General features: G+C 33.2%; 1 protein-coding gene across 3 annotated transcripts in view; it reads right to left on the bottom strand.

Moving 5' to 3' along the window:
• LOC124369302 (nuclear valosin-containing protein-like) overlaps positions 1-21,448 on the bottom strand; it is a 50,011-nt gene that overhangs the window by 1,735 nt on the left and 26,828 nt on the right. For all 3 annotated transcript variants that reach the window (XM_046827251.1, XM_046827242.1, XM_046827260.1), the window contains exons 11-17: positions 19,871-20,092; positions 19,184-19,335; positions 17,729-17,896; positions 16,452-16,674; positions 14,696-14,796; positions 13,154-13,396; positions 2,653-2,730 (exon numbers count right to left, since the gene is read on the bottom strand). In XM_046827251.1, coding sequence (XP_046683207.1) covers positions 2,671-2,730; positions 13,154-13,396; positions 14,696-14,796; positions 16,452-16,674; positions 17,729-17,896; positions 19,184-19,335; positions 19,871-20,092 — 1,169 coding nt within the window. In that variant the 3' untranslated portion in view covers positions 2,653-2,670. The remainder of the gene's footprint in view (positions 1-2,652; positions 2,731-13,153; positions 13,397-14,695; positions 14,797-16,451; positions 16,675-17,728; positions 17,897-19,183; positions 19,336-19,870; positions 20,093-21,448) is intronic.

Here is a 21,448-nt window from a genome sequence, read left to right as displayed (position 1 = left end):
TGCCGAAGCAGTTTTACCCAAGCGAAAGCAAAATTTGATTGCATACCGCTGTTCTATTGAGCGATCCATCTTCAGCGTTTTCAAAAGTGTCACGGGCACACAAACAACGTAATACGCGAAGCTCAACCCTCACTGCACCAGAGCTACGACATGACTGCAAACCGGTTCTACTGTTAGCTCAGATCCCACACCACGTGACCTGCAGGTGGAGACCGCACTACGAACGACTGGGGCGCCGTGCGGCGGCCAGTCTCATTACTTATCTACCACACCCTGTACTTCTTTATTGCTGTACACCACTTCTCATGTGGCTCACAATGGTCAGAGCCTGTATCTCTGTTACTGGCTTGGTCGCTGTTACAACCTACTACAACCTACAACCTACTGTTAGCTTCTCAATTTGCTTGGAGCCAATTTTGTGTCCACCATCTGAGATAATAAACATCTGCTCACGGAGAGAATATATGACACTTTATGGGAAGGTGAATGTAGAATGAGTTTAGTCATCCTTCTCATGTCAGCTCAGCAACATTATACATCTTATCATGTTCAGTGTGCATCCAATTCAAAACAGCTCTGAAAGTCACACACATGGGGATTCCACAGGACAGTTGAGATCCTGTCATGTTTGAGGTTGAGCCACAATTTCCTAAACCATCAGCCTTTACATTTCCTATACTAATGTTATCTCTGCCAAGACAGGAAATGTCCCAATAACAATACCAAACAACCTTTGATCTGAACACACAGGAGTAAAACCTATGCGTTGCAATTTAAATTTAGGATTAAAAATTACACAATATATATATATATCCATAATTTCAAACCATATTACACAGTGTTTTTTATTTTAGACGTCAGTTTGAAATAACAGGTTTAAACCCATTGAGATTTCTTCTCTACATTTCCATTTAAGTGAGATGTCTAATTTATTTAACTACACACCTCAAAACAATTAAAGGATCACTTTTATTTCATCTTGTAAAACAAGTATTAATAACAGAAGAATGTTTGAACTTTGCACACTGATAAAAGAACCTCTCTGTAGCAAAGATAAATAATTCTTGTTTATTTCTGACTAATTCAGTAAAAGATAAGAGCGATTATTTCGATATCATGTCAAAACAAGAATGAGATAAGGAAAGGTTCAGGCTCAGTTTTGTCACAAGCTGATCTCGTTCACTCTGGATTAGTTTTCTATAGTTAGCCCTGTGTGTGTTTATTGTTATAGCGGGTGTTAGACTGTTTTTGTCTGAGAGTGATGTCAGTAGAGCTGTTACTTTGATAGAAGTGGGAGTTTCCCAACGAGACGTGGGTAGGCGCTTAGGTGTGAGTCAGTCAGTAATTTCAAGATTATGGAACCGACATCAGGAGCTAGGAACTCTTCGAAGACGCCCAGGCCAAGGCCGCTCGAGATCCACCATGCACATAGAAGATCGCCTTTTACGAGTTAATGCACTTCGCTATCGATTTTTAACTGCTAGACAACTTCAAAACGACCTAAGCCAGGCAATTGGAAATCGTGTGTCGGATCAGACTGTTAGAAATCGACTCCGGGAAGCTGGATTGAGATCTAGGACACCTGTCCGAGAGCCGAGATTGACTGCGCGTCATAAGAGAGCCAGATTGCAGTTTGCAAGAGGCCATAGGCGTTGGCAGCTGAGACAGTGGCGTAAGGTAATGTTCTCAGACGAGTCAAAATTTAAAATTTTTGGTAATGACGGCCGCGCTCGAGTGTGGAGAAGAGGGAATGAACGGTTTATTAACTGTTGCCTAGCTCCCAGAGTTCCGTTTAGCGGGGGCTCAGTATTAGTGTGGAGTGGCATAACAATTGACGGTCGTACAGACCTTGTCATAATCCGAAACGGTACTTTGACAGCCCAGCGTTATGTGGACAAGGTGTTAGACGTTCATATTCATCCGAGAGCAGAGCAAGCAGGTCAAAATTTTTTATTTATGCAAGACGGAGCTCGATCACATGCAGCAAGATTGGTCCGTGAGTACCTGGGCGAACACAACATACCACTGCTGGAGTGGCGAGCCTGCAGTCCGGACCTAAACCCGATTGAGCACGTCTGGGACCAACTAGGACGAAGTATCCGGGGCCGTCCAAACCAACCCAGGACTTTGGATGAGCTGGAAATGGCGTTACGAGAAGAATGGGAGCGGTTACCTCAAGATAGCCTCAGACGACTCATCAGAACCATGCCACAGCGTGTTCGTGCGGTTATATCAGCCAGAGGTGGCAATACAAGGTATTGAAAGTGAGATTCAAAAGACCAGATTATTTCTTATTACATTTGTACTTTAATAAGAAAGTTGTTTTCGTTTTAATTTTGCGGTTTTAAACGTTGTTTACTGTTCTAGCCTAAAATAAAATATGATATAAAAAAACATATACGATGTATTTTACTTTCAACACCAACTTTGAAATTAAAAAAATAATAATTATAAAATTTCGAACCGTTAACCGATTATATTATGTTAAAAACGTGATCCTTTAATTGTTTTGAGGTGTGTATTTATATACCTAGAATGCAGATGCATACTATACTTCAGCTAATTACAAAGACCTACTTATTGGATCAATATAAAAATTATTGTAATATTATTTAAGTATTAAATATACATATAACATATAATGATACATACCTAGATAGAAAATAATAATTATCCTTTGGAAGGTACTGCAGCATATTGCAGCCGTAGTTGCTCATACCTCATCTTGTCCTGCAAGCAAAACAGACACATTTTTTAATTATATAAATTAAATTTGACAGAGACTGAAATAAAAAAAAAAACACCTTAACAATCTTTCAATTAACCACCAACCAACTTTTAACTCGCAGACTGTTGTACTTGGTCACACAAGAACCTACAATAATATACATCTAATTGACAGAGAAAGATTTATAACTACAGAACATTAGCTGGAGCTAAACAGTCTGTGACAAGTTCCAAGATTAATAATCAAAATGTATTTTCTAATGAAAATTGGCTTAACAAAGATAATACATTTCTTTTAAACATCATTCCAAATCATAATCTAGCACCATGTTTTATTGTAGGCAGGAAGTTAACAATAACGGTTTTCTATATGTTGGCCAAGATTCCACAAAATACAACAAAAAAACATTTTTTGTTTTCAAGAAGTGGCTTAAACATTTGCTACAGATCCAGTAAATGGTGTTGTAATGTGCTTTAGTGCATTGAGTCAGTTAACAATCAACTTATTAATTTAAATGTTGACTTGCTAAGAAATCTGTCTGTCTAAGTGAGAATTGGTGTTATCAGTTGTTGACTCTGACCTTGACTCTTCCAAGTTGACAACAAACAGCTATGAAGTTGGCAACCTTGGCAAAAAGTCAATGTACCAGGCCTACAACTTACGTTCCATCATAATACCAATTACATAACAACACCTGGCACGTACTTCAATAATGTTCACACGCCTTTATTTTCACTTAATGGGTTATACAAATCAATGTACTATTGATGGAAAATAATATTTTTGTTGTTTCCATTTGTTTGTGAACAAACAACTTTTAACCCAGAAATAATTTGTGAAAAACAGATAAAATTAATTACTTCAATCTTTACTCTGTTATATTAGCTAATTTCCAAAGCTAAATTTTCTATTTTAATAAAAGTTACAATACTGCCTACTTTCATAACAGTTAACAATACTGTGTATTTTCATAACAGTTACAATACATATTAAAACTTACAAAACTATTAAAAACATGAACTAATAAGAAAACGTAAATAAAATATAAATGCAGCTGATACCAGTTTTGACTAGAAAATGACCTGACTGAAGCTTCAACATTTAAATCAATTGGAAAATTTTTAGAATATCTTCTTCAAAATATATTTATTTCAGATTTCTACACCGCTACAAGTTGATTTTCCACTGGGCAAAGCAGTACTAGAAGTACTTTTTTTGAAGATATTCATATCTGTTCCTTTTGGCTGAAGATTAAAATTTTGCCCCTTTCAGAGATAATTTGACTTCAGAGAAGAAAGTTTAGTAAAGCATGTGCCTGAAGAAAGTGATGTAGGGTTTAGCCAAAAAACGAAGACATAAAAAGCATTATCAACTGCGTCATAGTCCTGGTGAAGGATCCATCAATATTTTTTCATAAATTTTCTTGTTTTCTGTACCATTATTTAACTGTTTATCAAGTCAGATATTGCTCCACCTTAAATAATTTATAACAGTTGGTTTACTAGAGCGGATCTTTTATCTGCAACCATAGTTGTTTCAACCATCTCAAAACAAAATCCATGTACACTATACTTGCAATGCAATTATTAAAACACTCAAAGGACTTTTGTTCCAGAATTTTTAATGGAAACTTCACATTAAAATGTTGTTCTTTGAAAGATCTGACTAAGTGAACAGGGGAGAGTACAAGGTGGAGTAGGATAGCAGAACCCAACCACTTCAATTCCACTCCTAATGTATTTGCTGTACACTTATAGCAACGCCAGTCTGGCTGTTTTGCAGCCACGCCTCCATATATTATTAGAGATTTCATAAACAGACAAAGCTTTAATAATGTGTTTTTAACTTCTTACTCTTGACACGAAAAACAAGCTATATTAATTCACTTTTGTTTACAATTATAAATGTTATCTAGTTAGTTTAAGTTTTTAATCTCTTTGTTGATACTTATAACTTTACTGTTAGAAAAAATACACTTACATTGTAAAAAATTACCAAATTCATTATTTAATTATATAAAATTGTTACAACTAACTTAAATTGTAAGATAATTTGGACAACATTGGCTCTACTGTACTTTAGTTTATGTTATGACGTGATAAAACTGTCTTCAAAAAGTATAAAATTCAATTTACTTCCTTTTGATGGTTAATTTCATTTAAAAGTATATATCCAATGTTAAAATTTATTAGGCAACAAAGTTAAATGTTATAAGTCAACATTCAACTATAAACTATAATTCTGAAAATTATTTCTATTATTCACAAAGTAATAGAAATCAAGGAATACACATTTGCTGTGCGTTAAAGAGTGTTGATTAAAACCATTAATTATTCAAAACAATATTATATCTTTTACTATAATAATTATATAAAACAAATATAAATGAACCCTTTACATTTTTTTTTTTTTTTTTTGGAGGAGGGTGTTGTAGTTTATCTAAAATCATCACCGAATTAATGATTTCATATAATTGTTGTAATGCAAGATGAAACAACACAATCGCCGAGGGATAAAATTTTCAATTCATTAAAAAAAATTACAGATCCCACAGAGTTGATTCTGCAAATTTGTATGCAAATTGAAACACTTCACTGTAGATAGGGGAAGACTACAATTCTGTAACAGAGAGTTCAATTCCTGAGGAGGTGAATGTGCATGTAAAATGTCTGTGCAATCAGTAGCATAGTTTATGCGTTACAAATTCCTGAGGAGGTCAATGGAAATTTGCAAATTGGTTGGGACTGTTTTCATTTAAGAATATATGGTACAACTGATTAAAATGGCACTGGTGTGTAAAACTTTCCTTATAAATAAATAAATATTCTTTTGAGCCAAAATACAAAAAGTGTTGTTTCCAGTCTGACAAAAATCAAGTCTTAGAAAAAATAAACACTTCCCAAAATTAACAATGAGACTCAGCCTAGCGTTTCCAATATTTTTGGCTTTAAATAATACAAAAGGTATTCAAATTCAAACCAAAAGATATAATGGTTTAGTAGGCACATTACAATTTAGTTGTTTTTTATCAATTAGCCTCACAATTTAATAATCTATAATATAAACTGTTAGGTTTTTAAATTGTTTTGGTTCAAATATAGGAGCCAATATATTTGCAAAATACTTTGTGAATCACTCTCTAGACTATATCCCCTGTGATAACCATCTACACACAATAATTTACAATATTACACTAAATTTATAAAAAATGTTTGGTGAATTTCATGATAAAATCCCTGTAAATGCTACCAGACTCACTGCGCACCTACGCGCTGATGTACACACTGCTGCGTCGTCGACCACGGAACTGTGTGTACTCCAGCGCTTGCACCAAAGCCTGACTGAGCCGCCTGCGGTAGCCCTCGTCGTAACTGTAGGCACTCAACACTCGCTCACTGCGATCCTCAAACATGAAGGCTGTGAGGGCGTTGGAATCCTTGGTGACAGCGGTGAGAGTGTCATCAGGTAGGAGAGTCACGTGGATGTGCATCAGTGATCCTACTATTGCTGCTCCCAGATAGTGCTGAACACTGGCTTCGAACTCCGTCCATGGCAGTAGATCCCCCAAGTCGTATCCTTTCTCTTTCACCTCCTTGGCCAGCTGGGAGTAGTAGTGAGTCAGCAGTGCTCCCTGGTGGAGTTCTCGAAAGGCTCGTGACGTTGTCAGGTGGAGGAAAGTTAACACATCGCAGGCTGGTGGGGCATAGCGAGCATTGCTAAAATCAATCAGACGGACATCTGTGGGGTGTCCATCGATACCGTAAGCAAACAGGGCATTCTCTGCCCACACACCCCCGTGGTTTAACACGTTCTTGTAAGTCACAGATGGCTTTAATTTGAAAGGCAAATTCCTCACAAGACTCATTGTTTCTTTGATGACATTTTTTGGGAAATGCGTGAAGTGTGTTGTGAAAAGTGTTTCAAGTGTGTTGATTCCAGTGCACATAAAATCGAATCCTGGATGGTTTGTCTCATCTGAAAACACGGTTTCAAATAATAAATCAGGATATATTTCTGGAATTTTTGCTGATTTCTTCTCTTCCAAAATTAATGAGCTGGCATGCAGACTAGCGAGGGCATCCAAAACCAGTTCACAGTGGTGCAGGTTGAACTCCCGTTTTATATCCACTTTCCTGTATCCCAAATCAAACACATTGTCTAGAACAATTACTTTTTCCGGTTGAGCCAAGAAACAATCCGGTCCAACTTTTTTGGTGATGTTATCATTCAAATCCTTCAAGATCTTATCATAGACCACAGGCTCCTTGTAAAAGGCTCGGATACTGGACACAAAATCTGCACAGGTCTCTAAACCGGGCGGGGTTTTTACGATGAAACTCAATTCTGATACTTGACCGGATGACTTGAGCTTGACAGAGAGCCTCAGGACACTAAACTCAGCAAAGATGGAGAACCCAAGAGAGCCGAGGGGCTGGAGCTTGGTGCCCACCACTTCATATTCAGTTGTGGACAGCCTACTCAACACCAGGGAGCTGTAGTCTGCTTGGCTCAGAGATGCCATGGTGACTGGTGCGGCTACAAGGCCGGGCCAGTCAGCTGACTGTCATGTGAGCCAGTCTGCGCGCTAACAAGAGTCATTAACATCACCTGCTCACTACACTGATAACTTGCTGCAAACATCCCATATCTTATCTCTCATTGTTTTCTCATCACCTTACAGCTTTCTTGAACAGTAACTTCATATATCAATAAATTATTATATTACAATCACAAAATTGTTTAAACTGGATTTTATTTTTATTCTTTTTTTAACATTATGTTTTCTGATAATTCATTAGTTATACTGTTTTATTTCTTTTATAAGATATATTTGAATTAACAATTTTAACTAATGTTAATTAAGTTAAGTTGTTTTATTTAATGTTAAATTGTAAAATCCTAAAAAATTATATTTCTTAAATCAAGAATATAATTTTACACAGCTTTTTATTACATATTTAAAAATTTATGTTTAAATGAATAAGGTCAGAGTTATTTTTCACATATTAATTTAGTATTGAAAACAATATTATCCTGATAAAGGAAAAATTTTCAAAAACAAGGATGTTAAATTTATTTGAAATTTTGTTTTTTGAAGAGTCTTTTTGATAAAGAACGTTTCTTCGTTCCTAGTATTAATTTTAATCAAGAAATACAAAAACTAATAAAAATAAATACAAAATAATCAATGTTATAATTTCACCTCCAGTAAAATTAAGCATTTTGTGATACGTATCAGGAAGATTATACAACTAAAAAAAAAGAATAGCCATTTGTCATTATTAAACTAATCCATTTTCCTTAAAAACAATTTAATTAAATTTACTGGACAGTTGTATATCCTGAAACGTTTACGAACAACAACTATAAAAGATTACTAGTAGTCACTTAAGTAATAAATCACTTTTATAAGAATAATATAATTAGCCTATATAAAACGTTTGACAGTTTGCCATTTCAAATAGCGATTATTCACAAACTCCTGTGCACAATGTTTAGAGTAAAACGTTATTTTACAGACTGAAAAATATCACATACATTACATTGGAACTAAATACGTACCACCAAAATCCTGTGGTCAAATTTAAATTTACATTTCAGCAATATTAAGTATAATTTTGATTTAGCATTATAACAAACTATTTGTTAAAACAATAAAATACAGTAATATTTTATAGATTTAATTTTTTTAGGAACAAACTTTTATTTCTTCTGTAATAATTCTGTAACTTGGACTAATTCAACATTTTATTTATTATGAATTTTTTACTTTTCCTTTCAAATGACAATATATAAATATTATAAAGTTCAATGCTGCCCCACTTTTATTTAAATATTTCTGTCTCCCTCACTAAGAAAACCATTAAAAACCAAATTCTTTTCATAATTTATATACAATTGGCTAAATATTGGTTAAAACTCCCTTCATTGATTTTTATTTGTCACGGTATTTGCGAGATATTGTACGGACGGACAGAAATGTATTTTTTTCAGCTCCTAGGGTCCTAGGCCTCCACTAGTACGTAGACAATAATTTATTTTACAATATGTATTTTCTAATATGTTACAATAATTTTACTACATAAAAGAGAAAAATGGTTTTCAAAGGGAATGCCAATGAGTTCAAGAGTCAAGTTACAATCAGGTATTTGAAAAATTCATTTTAATTAGAAAATGAGCAATTTCTTTTATTATCATTACTAATTATTATAAATACAATTTAATACTTTGATAGAAAAAAATAATTTTTTGTTATTAACCGTTTCTAAATAGGCTTTATATGAGTTGTTGCAGTTTTAATTCATCTTAATAACAAAATCTATATTTAGTTTTATCTATTGCGGTTTTTTTACAGTTCTCAATAATCGATATATCAAGTAAGTTATAAAATGTAAAAACAACCTTCAATATAATACTTGTTTGATTTGATAATGATCTGTCTCAAGATTATTTGTTTTAAATTTTAACGCACCTTCTGTTTTTACAAACTATAAAAACAGTTACTTATGTCTATTATTTCTGTCACTATACAACTGTTTTCAAAACTTAAAACTATTAATGGATTTTCAGTTTTCAGATCTTCCTTTTAATCCTTCTCAGTCTTAGTCAAAATAATCTAAAATTGGACATTAGAGGATTAATTTGATTTCCAATCTATATTTTAAGTTCCATAATCATGTATTAAAATTAATTAAAACACAATTCATAACCCTTTTCAAGTGGACAGACAATATATTGTCTGTCTCTCTTAACCCTACATCGGGCGCTAAACGGAGTTTTCCTCTGTGTATTTTTTATTATTAAAAATAATACTACTTTTCTGAGGTTGGCAGTCGTTTCCCGCAGTGTACTTCACGAGCATCTTTCGGGGAAGCGAAACAATAGCCTCCCGCTTATCTTTGTCAAAATCTGTCAGTATGAGGTCTACTTCTGTGCGAGACTGGACGATTCCTCCGTGAGCGCCCGATGTTGTGTTTGTAGTGCTTGGACGAAATCTCTGTGAGCGCCTTATAGTGTTTAGTTTTTATGGAGTAATAATCCGTGTGCGCCTAAATGTGTGACCTGTGATGGTTTCTTTTTAAGTTTTACAATATATTTTATTTGAATTTTGTGAAATGGAGAATGAAGACGAGAGACTTGTCAGTACAGTACCCGTGTGGAAGGGAACATTTCAGTACTGATTATGGAGTGAACATTGTCGTTATAAGAACCAGAAGGAAAATGTTTTGAAACTTTGTGTAGTGTTTAAACAAATTTTTAGTAAAGAATAAATTTTGATTTTAGAGTAATAATTGACATTACAATTGTATAATATCTCAAGAATTGAAATAAGTTGTTTTTGTAAGAAGTTAAAAACTAAGTTAATTTCCATATATTATTAAAGTAGGTTAAACATTTTTACAATTAATTGCATTATTCCTTAAAATAAATCATGTTGTTATTATACAATAACATTTTTTTTTAATTTTGAATTTCTTATTTGGAAAATTCATTACATAAGAGAATAATTTTTATTTAATTTCTAAAAATGAATATATTACATTGTAATTAAATCAGTATGAATATTTAAACAAATAAAAACAGTTTAAACGACTATGATATCCGTTATTCGCTAACCTGGAGGAAACGTCCGTGAGCGCCTGATGGTGTTTCTAATTTTAAGCGCCTGATGGAGGGTTAACACTGCCACACTCATTTTTCAAAATTCTTATAAATCTGCAGCATGTATAACTGCTTATTTTTATATAACAAAATAATTTTTCACTTCTACTCTAGGTAGTTATTTTTTAATACAAACATTTTCATAATTAAATTATCTAATAAAATAGAGTGATGTAATGCTTATCAAAGCTAGGTTATAATTACCTGTCATGTTTGTTTAGTTATAGAATAATAAAAAGTTATAACTACAATGCTCTAACACTACAATATATAATAAGAACATTTTCAGGGATTTTTGTGAGCCATTTTATTATTTTTCAACGTTATTATTAATGTCTCTGTAGACTATGCACAGGAACAGTATGTCTTACCACATAAACATTTGTCCAAATAGATCAGAGAGTGTTCGAGAGATTGGACTTATCAGACAACAAAATTATCTTAAACAGAATAATATCCTCACTAAAAACAATAGGGCTTTGTCCAAGTGAACTTAAAGACCACAACTACAAACAAAGACTTAATAAAACAAATAGGGGATAAATTAATTAAACAAAAAATAATTACGAGCTTCTTCTAGATCTAAGTAAACATTCTCTATTGAACTCAATTATTAAAAAATGTACGATCATAGAGATAGATGGTGCAGAAATTATAATAACAAAGAGTACAACTATGCAGTAAAACTTTTACATAAAAAAAAATATCTAACATTACCAACATCACAACTGTAGAGGAAACCAAATACATTGGAATCATTAATAGAATATTGATAACACCTTGTTATAAATTCAACTGAGATTATTTTGTTATGAAAAATACATACACAATCAAATTAAGACTTGACTCAGTTGCATATACTTGTTCTCTTCCTTCATAAAAGTTAGCTTAATTATTTATATTCTTAAACATTTCTCAAGTACTAACTTGTTGAATAAATTAATCAATGTGCATGCATTTAAGAAATTAACAGTCACAAAGTAATAGAGCAATTTCTTACTTAATAATACAGCATGTCTAGAGTAAAATTCTGTGGTATTTCTTAAAAAACAATTATTTTTGTAGTGTTTGCAGTGCTAAAACATTAATTTCACTGGTAGCTTTAAATACAAACAGCATGGAAATATTAATAAAGTTTGATAATAAAAACATTACAAAAAGTTAAGGGCACTAATACATAAAACCTTTTCAATTTGATTTGAAGATGACTCTGTTTTTATCTCCTAAACCTATTAAGAGCTTCATTTAGAGTTGACAAACTGTACTGCATTTGTGATAAGTTTAACGTTTCGAAAATTTGTTTTCCAGAATACTCAGGCTCTGTTTTAACTTATGAGTTTATCTTAGTTGATTTATCTGTTTTGCTTCCAATTATAAAAAAATGACTAGGTTGTGTCATAACCTGAAACAATATGGGCAAAAACGAGTTTGTTAATATATACCATCCTTCCTGAATAAATGGAGACTACCCATTCAGAATACTCTTCAGCTCTTAAAAAGTTTCAGAAAGCCCAAAATATTAAAAAAACTTATAAAAGGATCTAGTTGTAAGGGCTTATAATAATACTTAGTAAATTCGCCTAACCATAACAGCTGCAATGTGCTCTGAACATAAGGTATCTGTTCAATCTGAATATACTATATATTTTTTATATTCAACTTTGTTTATATAAACAATGTGGATTCTTACCTACACCTCTTTGAAAAATACCTGTTCTGTAATACAATAACAATTCGTAATAGTAAAATATTCATGTTGTTTCCAACATTAACTGATACAGGGAAAAAGTCAAGATTTTATCTTTTGCCTACAATCCCTAAAATATTATTTCAGATTTATAAAATAAACAATAATACTATCTTAGAATAAAATTGTATATACTAAATTACAGCTTGCAACATTAGTTCCAAATATTTTATAACCTTATTGTTAAAAGCTTTTATTGAAATTAATGATTTTATTTTTGTACTGCAATATTTTAGACAAACAAAATTAAAAAAGTCTGTACACTTTATTACTTTTGGAGTTACAAACTTTCTAAAACACATAAACAAAGATGAGGGTGGGGGACAAAGCACAAGGTGGTGATTAGGAAGTTTTAGTAAATTACACATCTTAATGGGCTATCCACAAGTAAAGAATTCAGCTATCCACAAATTACTAACAGCATATAGCATTCGATATATGAGCCGATAACTCTGAGGTGTCCAATTGATGTTCAAGGAGTTTAGGGAAGAATCATGTATTTTTAGAAAATTAAATTTGTTATCATAGAGATAAAAATGATACAGATAGAGATAGATGTTTATACAAGGAGAAATTCAGTTTTCTGGTAATTAGCTCCAACACACAAAACCTTTGCTGATTTGACAATAAAAAAGCCTGATGTTTACAAGACTTTTACATTCACTCCTCAAGTTGATCCTGCCAACAGTAATTTGTAACATATCCACTCTAGTCTCTGCATAAACTTGTCATTTTCAGAAGCTTCATGAAAATGAGAGATAAATGTACAGTGTACAAGTACAACATACAAGTACAAGGTATGCCCCTTATATTTGAGCTGTATAAAATTAAACCAGGTTCTTAATTTATAGTTAGCCATATCGTCACTGAGATGAAAGCAGGCTATGTCAGGTTTGGAAAGTTATAACTTCCAGGTTAAAATTAACAACTGAGAACAATATTAGCTAAAAGAGAAGTTTCCAAGACTCTATCATCTCTGTGTTGTTATAAAATTAAGGTATATAGCTATTACTTACCCTGTCGGAAACAGAGGGCCGTATCTTGCTGAGAGCTGCAGTGAAGTGTCGTCCACACACCTTAATTTCTCCTGCCATCTGATCCTGGTTTTGATCTCTTGATGCCATGAACTCCTTGAGAGCCTCTATGCTGGCCTCTCGCACCAAGGCTGCCAAGTCTGCTCCACTGTAGCCCTCACAGCAAGGGTTCCGTGCTACCTCAGTCAAATCCACATCCTCACCTAACAGTGGTGTTTTGCCTCCCTGTAATACAATAAAGGTTCTGTATAAAAATATCATGTTTGATCATATTGCTGGGGAGTAATAGAAAATTAACTTTTGAATCTGTTTTTAAAATTCATGACATGGTAGTACATCTACCATAAAAATTCATATATTGAAAGTAAAAATACTACAAATAAATTCAAAATACTGTGATTCATCTAGAGTGGCCCAACTGTATATTAAAAAAATCTTTAAAAAGTTTCTGATTCTAGTACTGGCAAAGAGAATAATAAAAATTTATCAAATCTTATTTACGAGGGTCGTCCATAAAGTAACCGACGTTTGGGCGTGGCGCGATAAGTAGTGGGGGTAGCGCCGCCATTCTCACATCGGTGTGAAAAGCTGTTCAGTACGCTTCTAGCTGTGCAAGGGAGAACATCGTGCGATCGCGCGTTCTTTTGTTACAACGTAAAAATATGAGCGCCATGATAGAAAATCCCGCCAAGTGTGAAGTACGTGGTGTAATAAGATTTCTGTGGTAGAAAAGTTACACAGCAGCTGAAATTCATCGTGAATTGAGTGTGGTGTATGGCCCAAACATTATGAGGGAAGGTGTAGTCCGCAATGGGTTCGTTTTTTTAAAAATGGAAGAACGAACGTTCACGATGAAGACCGGGGTGGTAGGCCATCTCTCGTCAGTGATGACTTGGTGAACAAAGTGGATGAGAAAATTCACAAGAACCGTCGCTTCACAATCTCGGAACTTTCAAATCATTTTCCTGAAACCTTATACTGTGAAACCTTAAAATGGCTACGACGAGCGATTCAAAATAAGCGTCATGGTCTTCTGACATCTGGTGTTGTGTTTGTCCATGACAACGCCCGCCTTCATACAGCTCAAAGAACAACAGAACTTTTGGAAAAGTTCAAATGGGACGTTCTTGACCCCCCCCCCCTACAGCCCGGACCTGGCTCCCAGTGATTTCTATCTTTTCCCGTACATGAAGCAGTGGCTTGCATCTCAGATGTTTGCGAGTGATGAAGAGCTTCAAAACGCTGTGACAGGTTGGCTACGTTCTCAGGCAGCAGACTTTTTTAAAGACGGAATTTCAAAAACTGTTAAAAGATATGATAAGTGCTTGAATTTGTATGGTGAATATGTAGAAAAGTAGAGAAAAGCTGTAGTTTTAACATTTATATAATACACTTTTTGTATCTCAACTGGTTTATTTTTTATTTCAAAATGGAGGTTACTTTGTGGGCGACCCTCGTATATGCAAACTTGAAGCCATTAAGTTTTCTTCATTTGACTGAAAGCAGAAATGTTTGCTGTGTTACCTTGGTAAGAGCTCTGAGAATGTCCATCCGATCCTCTGCAGCCGGCAACCCTACATAAAGTACCTTGTCCAGTCTTCCTGGTCTCATCACAGCAGGGTCAACTGCATGCAACAACAATAAAACATTAAGATTCATAATCCAAAAGATCAGTGCTGGAAACATAATTTTTCATAAAATGTGCGATTGCATCTCCAAAATTCCTCAATATCAAAAGTTAAATATTGACTAAACTACTACAAATTAATTATATACTATTAGTTTTTCAACAACAACCAAATTTCTTTAGTGATTATGTATAGCACATTGTTATTCATCTTTCTGTTTCTTCCAAGATGACCTGTTTAAATTGTTTTCTAATAATAGTATTTTATAAAATATAATATTCTTTTACACATACCAATCTCTCATAATTTCGTATTGAGCTATCTTTTAATGTTTAATGACTGTGAAATTCGTAATTAATTAAGTAAAATTGGACGTACTATACCAATAAATATTGCTTGGTATATTATTTGACTATTTTCTGAAGTTCTCTAACGAACATGTAATTTAAACATATATTCAATCATTTCTATTTGGTATAGTAACAACACTCAAAATCATATTTTAATATATAAAGATATTATTTTTTACAGAGAAACAAAAAAATACAATTTCAACATGGAGAACAGTTATTTATGATCATAATTAAACTGTAAAATTCTAGTACACTAAACTTGAACAATACTGTAGTTAACGATACTTTAGTAACGCTCATAATGACACGTTAAGTTTGTGAGCTGAATATTGTTGTTTTAAGCTGTCAAATGGCCTTGGCATGCATTATTAACACAAGAGAGATGTATGTAGTTCAATTTTCAAACCACGTCCACCAAATATTGATATTCAAAAGTTATGAATACACTGCAGATTATAGATTTAATTCTAATTATTTGCTAATGTAAGAATGAAGAAATCTCCATTGTCTTTAAGCATTTATGACAATGCAATGGACAGCATCACTTTTTCTAATAATTAAAATGGTCTACCCCTATCACATCTTTAATTGTAATCTAGTTTGACTTGTATCATCTATGATAAATAATTTCATAGATTTATTGTGCTGTAAATTTTAAGTATTGAGAAAATTACTTTTTTTTGTATTGTTAAAATTGATTCTAAATTTGTTGATAAATCTGATTCACAAAGAGATACAAAATACAATATGCAAATGTGTATTTGAAAAATATATTAATTAATTTTAGAGCTTTATTTGAGAATAGTGATGGCTTGGTATGCCAACACCCTGATTACCTCCAATCATGAAACTACAACACTCTAGGAGCAAAATCAATGTGGTTACTATGTCTCCATCAACTAGGAGGTGCTATTCTTAAACAAGACCACTTTCATGACACCAAAACGCAAGATTGGAATCTGTCAGACAGAGTAGTTGTTAAAATAATGTCTCTTTACTAAACATTCTTTACAAATGAACACTCTTAAATAAATATTTATTCAGTAGTTTCAGGCATGATATACATTCTTGTTATTTTATGAGTATTTTTCTATATCAATCATGATTTTAATTACATTCCTTATATTTACCATTCACTAATCCAATGCTATGGGTATTAGTTTATGTCACACAAATGAGATTGAATTGTAGTTGTTTACAGTTAATTTATAATAGATTAATCATTTTTGAACATTAACATAATTTTTTTCTATTTCTATTTTTAAGTAGGAATGTAAATAAGATAATAATTTGACTCACCAATATCGGGTCGGTTGGTTGCAGCCATGAGGAAAACGCCAGGTCTCGCCTCTACGCCATCCATCTCGGTGAGCAGTTGATTGACCACTCGACTGGCTCCGTTCTCCATGTTGGTTCGCTTGGGGCACAGCGCATCGATCTCATCAAAGAATATCACGCAGGGCTGAGAACTGCGTGCACGCTGGAAGCACTGCCTCACCGCACGCTCACTCTCTCCAACATACTGCGGTCAAACACTAACACTTAGTCTGGATGTTTGATAGTCTTGGCAAAGATGAATCAGTAACCAGATCTTACAAAGAACTCTTTCATGCTGTATAGCAATCTATGATGTACTGTGAGGTATTTTATAGTCTCTATTCATTAATCAGAAGCTAATATATATGAAGGGAGTACCCCAATGTTGTGTTGTAAGAATATCAGGGAGGGAATTTACAAAGGTACAATGGAAGAAGCATAACTAAGAGATACATTTGTCTGTATATGTCTCAAAAAGTTTTACACATCAGGGCACTTCTGGAGAATTTCTTTGAATAATCTAAACATACTCTTTTACAAATAAAATATTGGAACTCTTAAAAGACAAGAGATTAGTCAGAGTTCAGAGAGGGAGAAAGGAAGGTTACGTGATCACTTCAGTGATTCAGATCAAAGTGTCCTCATGAGAGTTAATTTCTGATTGGTTTATACCTTCTAGTTACACCTACACTGAGTACAGTAAAAACTACTGGGGTGTCACTTACAACCCCATGGATGTCCAGGAGCAGCACACCACAAGAGTTAGTGGAGTAAAAAGGTTGATCAATAGAGTTTACTGCAGAGGATGACTATTAAAGTGGTTTGATCTAAATTAGTGTTAAAGACTGTTGTTGTTAGACTTAACAAGAGAGAGACTTTCCCCTTCCCACTTTGACTGAAAAAGCTAACCTTCCCTTCTTCCAAGATAACATGATTGGGATATACAGCACACCATGCCTCCTCATAGGATCTCGACAGGATGTGACTCCTGCTACCAACCTTACCTAAACTTTCATTCTGGAACCAAGTGCAAAGGTCCTTTTAGAACTAAGCGCAATGAGGGGTTTCTACAGTTTTTACTCTTAAGTGAAAAGAAGGAATTTTCTAGAATCCAAAAAAATATTATTAATTAATTAATCATTTACAGTAGATAACATAAATAAGTCAGATTTGTACAACACAGCATACTATAAACAATATAATAAAGTTCATATTTCCCCAAAGTGATTTCAATACAAAACTATCAGAATGGTACAGACCATGTTCAGCAGTTCAGGGCCCTTGACAGAGATGAAGTTGATTCCAGCCTCATTAGCCACCGCCTTGGCCAGCAAGGTTTTGCCGCAGCCGGGAGGTCCGCATAGCAGCACTCCAGTAGGCGTGTGGAGACCCATCTGAGAGAACTGCTGCGGGAACTTTACTGGAGCCTAGAACCACCACAAAGGTCTCAAATGTAAAGTTGTCTCTAAAACATATGTGTATATATACAAGGTGTTTGAAAAGTCTGGGTACGGCTTAATATTTTACAAACCATAGCAGATAACATCTATAAACTTTGCACAGTGTCATATGGCTATGTAAACTATTTTTCCTTGCTATTACCATGACATGCCAACCATGGGGGGACGGCCCACAGAGGAAAACATGGAAATCTTAAATTAAAGCATGGGTCGAGTGATACCTCATTTCAAAGAGCTTACTTAGTAGAGTTGAATGCCGCAAACCGCATCTCAAAAGGTTTATCCAACCAGAAATGGCGGGTTGTTTTAGGTACACATTGTGAAGTACATTATGCGCTGCCATTTCTGACTGGATGGTTTCACTGATTAGTATTTATAAAAAATAACAAAAAAATTTAATTCAAAAATTAAGTGGCAAGTTAACTATTTCACCAACAATGAATAATGGTAGAACTTAATTAATTCATAAACATAAAGACGACAAATTCATTTTAGTTTTATTTTTTGTGTTATAAATTTATGACATAATTTGCTAATTAAAAAAAGTCAGTGAAACACATCGGTTAGTAGAGTGAAACGCCGCCTACTGCATCAGAATACGACGATCCAGTCAGAAATGGCAGCGCATAATGTACTTCACAATGTGTACATAAAACAACCCGCCATTTCTGATTGGATAAACCTTTTGAGATGCGGTTTGCGGCATTCAACTCTACTAAGTGTAGAGTGTCTACTATATACATTTATTTTTAATAACACCAAAAATATTATTATTATTTATGTACTTTGATTTATAAATCTTTTAGTAAAGAACTGCAAAATACTCTATTTCACTACTGACACTTAAGTGCATAGACATATAAATAAATATTTGACATGAAAAACTTTAGCGAAAGAAAATATTTCTGCATGGTACAGAGAAAGGGTTAAAAAGAAATTGGTTTAATATGTACTTAAATTTAAAATAGAAAAGAATTAAAAATATTATTAAATAAAAGTTAAGAATTTCACATATCAAAACTAATTTGTTAGGTTAGTATCAGTTGTACTAAAGTTTATAGTAGAAAAATCAAGCTTCAAGTCGGTTAATTTAATTAAACTCAGTCTCACAATGTAATTTTCTTTTAAAACAGTTTGATTTTTTTAAAGTGACCATTTACAGGTTAGGAGTTTTAGATTAAACAATTATTTACTACCATAACCATTAGATTATTCATATGCCTAAGAAAAATGATTAGCCATAGATGAACTAACCAATATAGCCATTTCGAGGTCATGTCGGATGTCCTGCAAGGAGCCGATGTCTTCCCACTTGACATCTGGGACAGTTGCGAACCCTTCCCTCTTAGCTGATGGCTGCACAGACTTGAGAGCTACTCGGAAATCCTCCATTGTGATGTACACTTCTACAATATAAAGTTACAGACAATATTAGACACTTTACTACAGCCTAATTCACATAATAGTCTATAGTCTGAAGAATTTCCTCTTGAACAGTTTGATAGGTCTTCTAGATTAAATGCTTACACATTGATTCTATCCCTCAACATTTAGGCAGCAAACCTTTAGTACTGATCTTATTTTCTTATGTAGTTTTTTATTTAGATGGCCTTGATAAGAGGGGCATTGGCATACAGTACCTGCCAATGCTGGGAGATTGCAGACTAGAGACAAAAAAGCTAATATGAATTTTTTCTATTATAATAACTGGAGAACAAGTTGAGCTTAAAAGATTATTTCTGGGCATAAACAGTATTACTTTAAGATTTTAATAATCAATAAAACTGAGGAAATTCTAAGTAGTTTTCTAAAATCAAACTGTTTTATTACATTTAAAATAATTACAAATTTATGCCAATAGTAAACTATTTGTTACAAATTATATAATCCACAAACTAACGGTTTGATTTAAAACTTTAAAGTGCAGACAATGCTGATTACCTTCAAGTTGTTCCTTTGTGAGGGGTGTGGAGTGGAGTAAGGAGGGAGGAGTGGTCTCTGGCTTTGGCTCTGGCTCTGGCTCAGGCTCAGGCTCAGCTGATTTCCTTTCCTCTCCTTGAGGTGGTGAGGTCTGCTCATCCAGCACCTGAACATCATCTGATGTATCTTCATTGTCCAGAGGCACCACCTGTACCTCCATCTCTTCTACCTCAGTGGTGGCTCCTGAAAACAAAGTAAACATGAGTACTACTGTTACGACTTACTGGAAGTATTTCGGAGAGCTCAAAATATCAATCAATATTTTACCGGGATGTATATGACCAAAGCAACAAACTACTAGCTCATATATTACCAACACAAATATATAAGACTTATATACATACACATTTTTTATACAAATCCCTTTGAAAGCTTAAATGTTATTAAACTGAAATCAGTTATTTCAAAAATATTGTCTGCCTTCAAGCAAGTAATAAGTTTAAATTTCTTTAAACTTTAAAAAAATATACATTGCCATTGTAAAATTATATATCTTTAATGAACTGCACACACATAAAACCAAATTTTAACTACGTGATCATTTGCACTAAGGTAAGTACCTTAGTATTGATTTGTTATTTTTATTTGTGCCATGATGATGGTTTGTTGAATTGAATCTTGGCTGATAAAAAGATTGTGTATAACATTTCATAATAGAAACCTTTTTTTTGTTTACTATTATGGCACCTTTTGCCATATCCTACCATAACCTGACAAAATGAAAATTGTAAATATTTAGATTTAACATGTTCACTGCGGCATGAGTCACTGATTCAGAGTACACATTTAGTTGAGAACCCAACCGGATTTCACCAGTCTACTCAGTTTGGGGAATGTATAATGATTAGTATTAAATATATTCCGTATTATTCTTATTTAATTAAACACATTAAATTTAACTAAAGGACTGGCAACTAAATGGTCTCTATTGGCAGGCCACTTTTCCAGATTTTACAAGGGTATTCAAAAGAAATATATAAGAAATAATAACAGTTATTTAAAGATGCATTGTTCTATTTCCGTTTTTTTTTAATACAAGTCTATCTTTTACCAAGCATACTTTGATAAGTAAAAATTTTTTGTTGTTTTTTTTTTTTATTGGAAACTTTTAAATAATTCTTTTGTTTTAGGGGGGTGGGATCATACCTACTGAAGTAGTATATTTGTACTAAATAAAAATTCCAAAACATAAAAATTATTTATACATTTTACTATTTAAAAAAATATAGTTTGATAGATTTATTTCATAAATTTTTATTTTTATATTGACAAAACTTGTAAAAGGGCATTTTTTAAATGAAAATAGACATTATTCTGGTAACATACTATATTAAAACAATAATATTTCTTCCTTACATGAAACAGTATTATATCACATCAAGAGTTAGCAATAACATATAATTGATCAATAACAAGTACAAAAATATGTAGCATAACTCATCATATTTATGAATACGGAAATCATAAATTTTCTTACATATAAAACTTTATTTCTTCAAAGATAGATGCAATGTTCAAATTTTCTTCTCATTTTGAAAA

This window comes from Homalodisca vitripennis, chromosome 1 (genome assembly GCF_021130785.1).
Source record: "Homalodisca vitripennis isolate AUS2020 chromosome 1, UT_GWSS_2.1, whole genome shotgun sequence".
Classification (NCBI taxonomy): Eukaryota; Metazoa; Arthropoda; class Insecta; order Hemiptera; family Cicadellidae; genus Homalodisca; species Homalodisca vitripennis.
The sequence above is the reverse complement of the archived record's forward strand: the minus strand, read 5'-3'. Positions and strand labels throughout refer to the sequence as shown.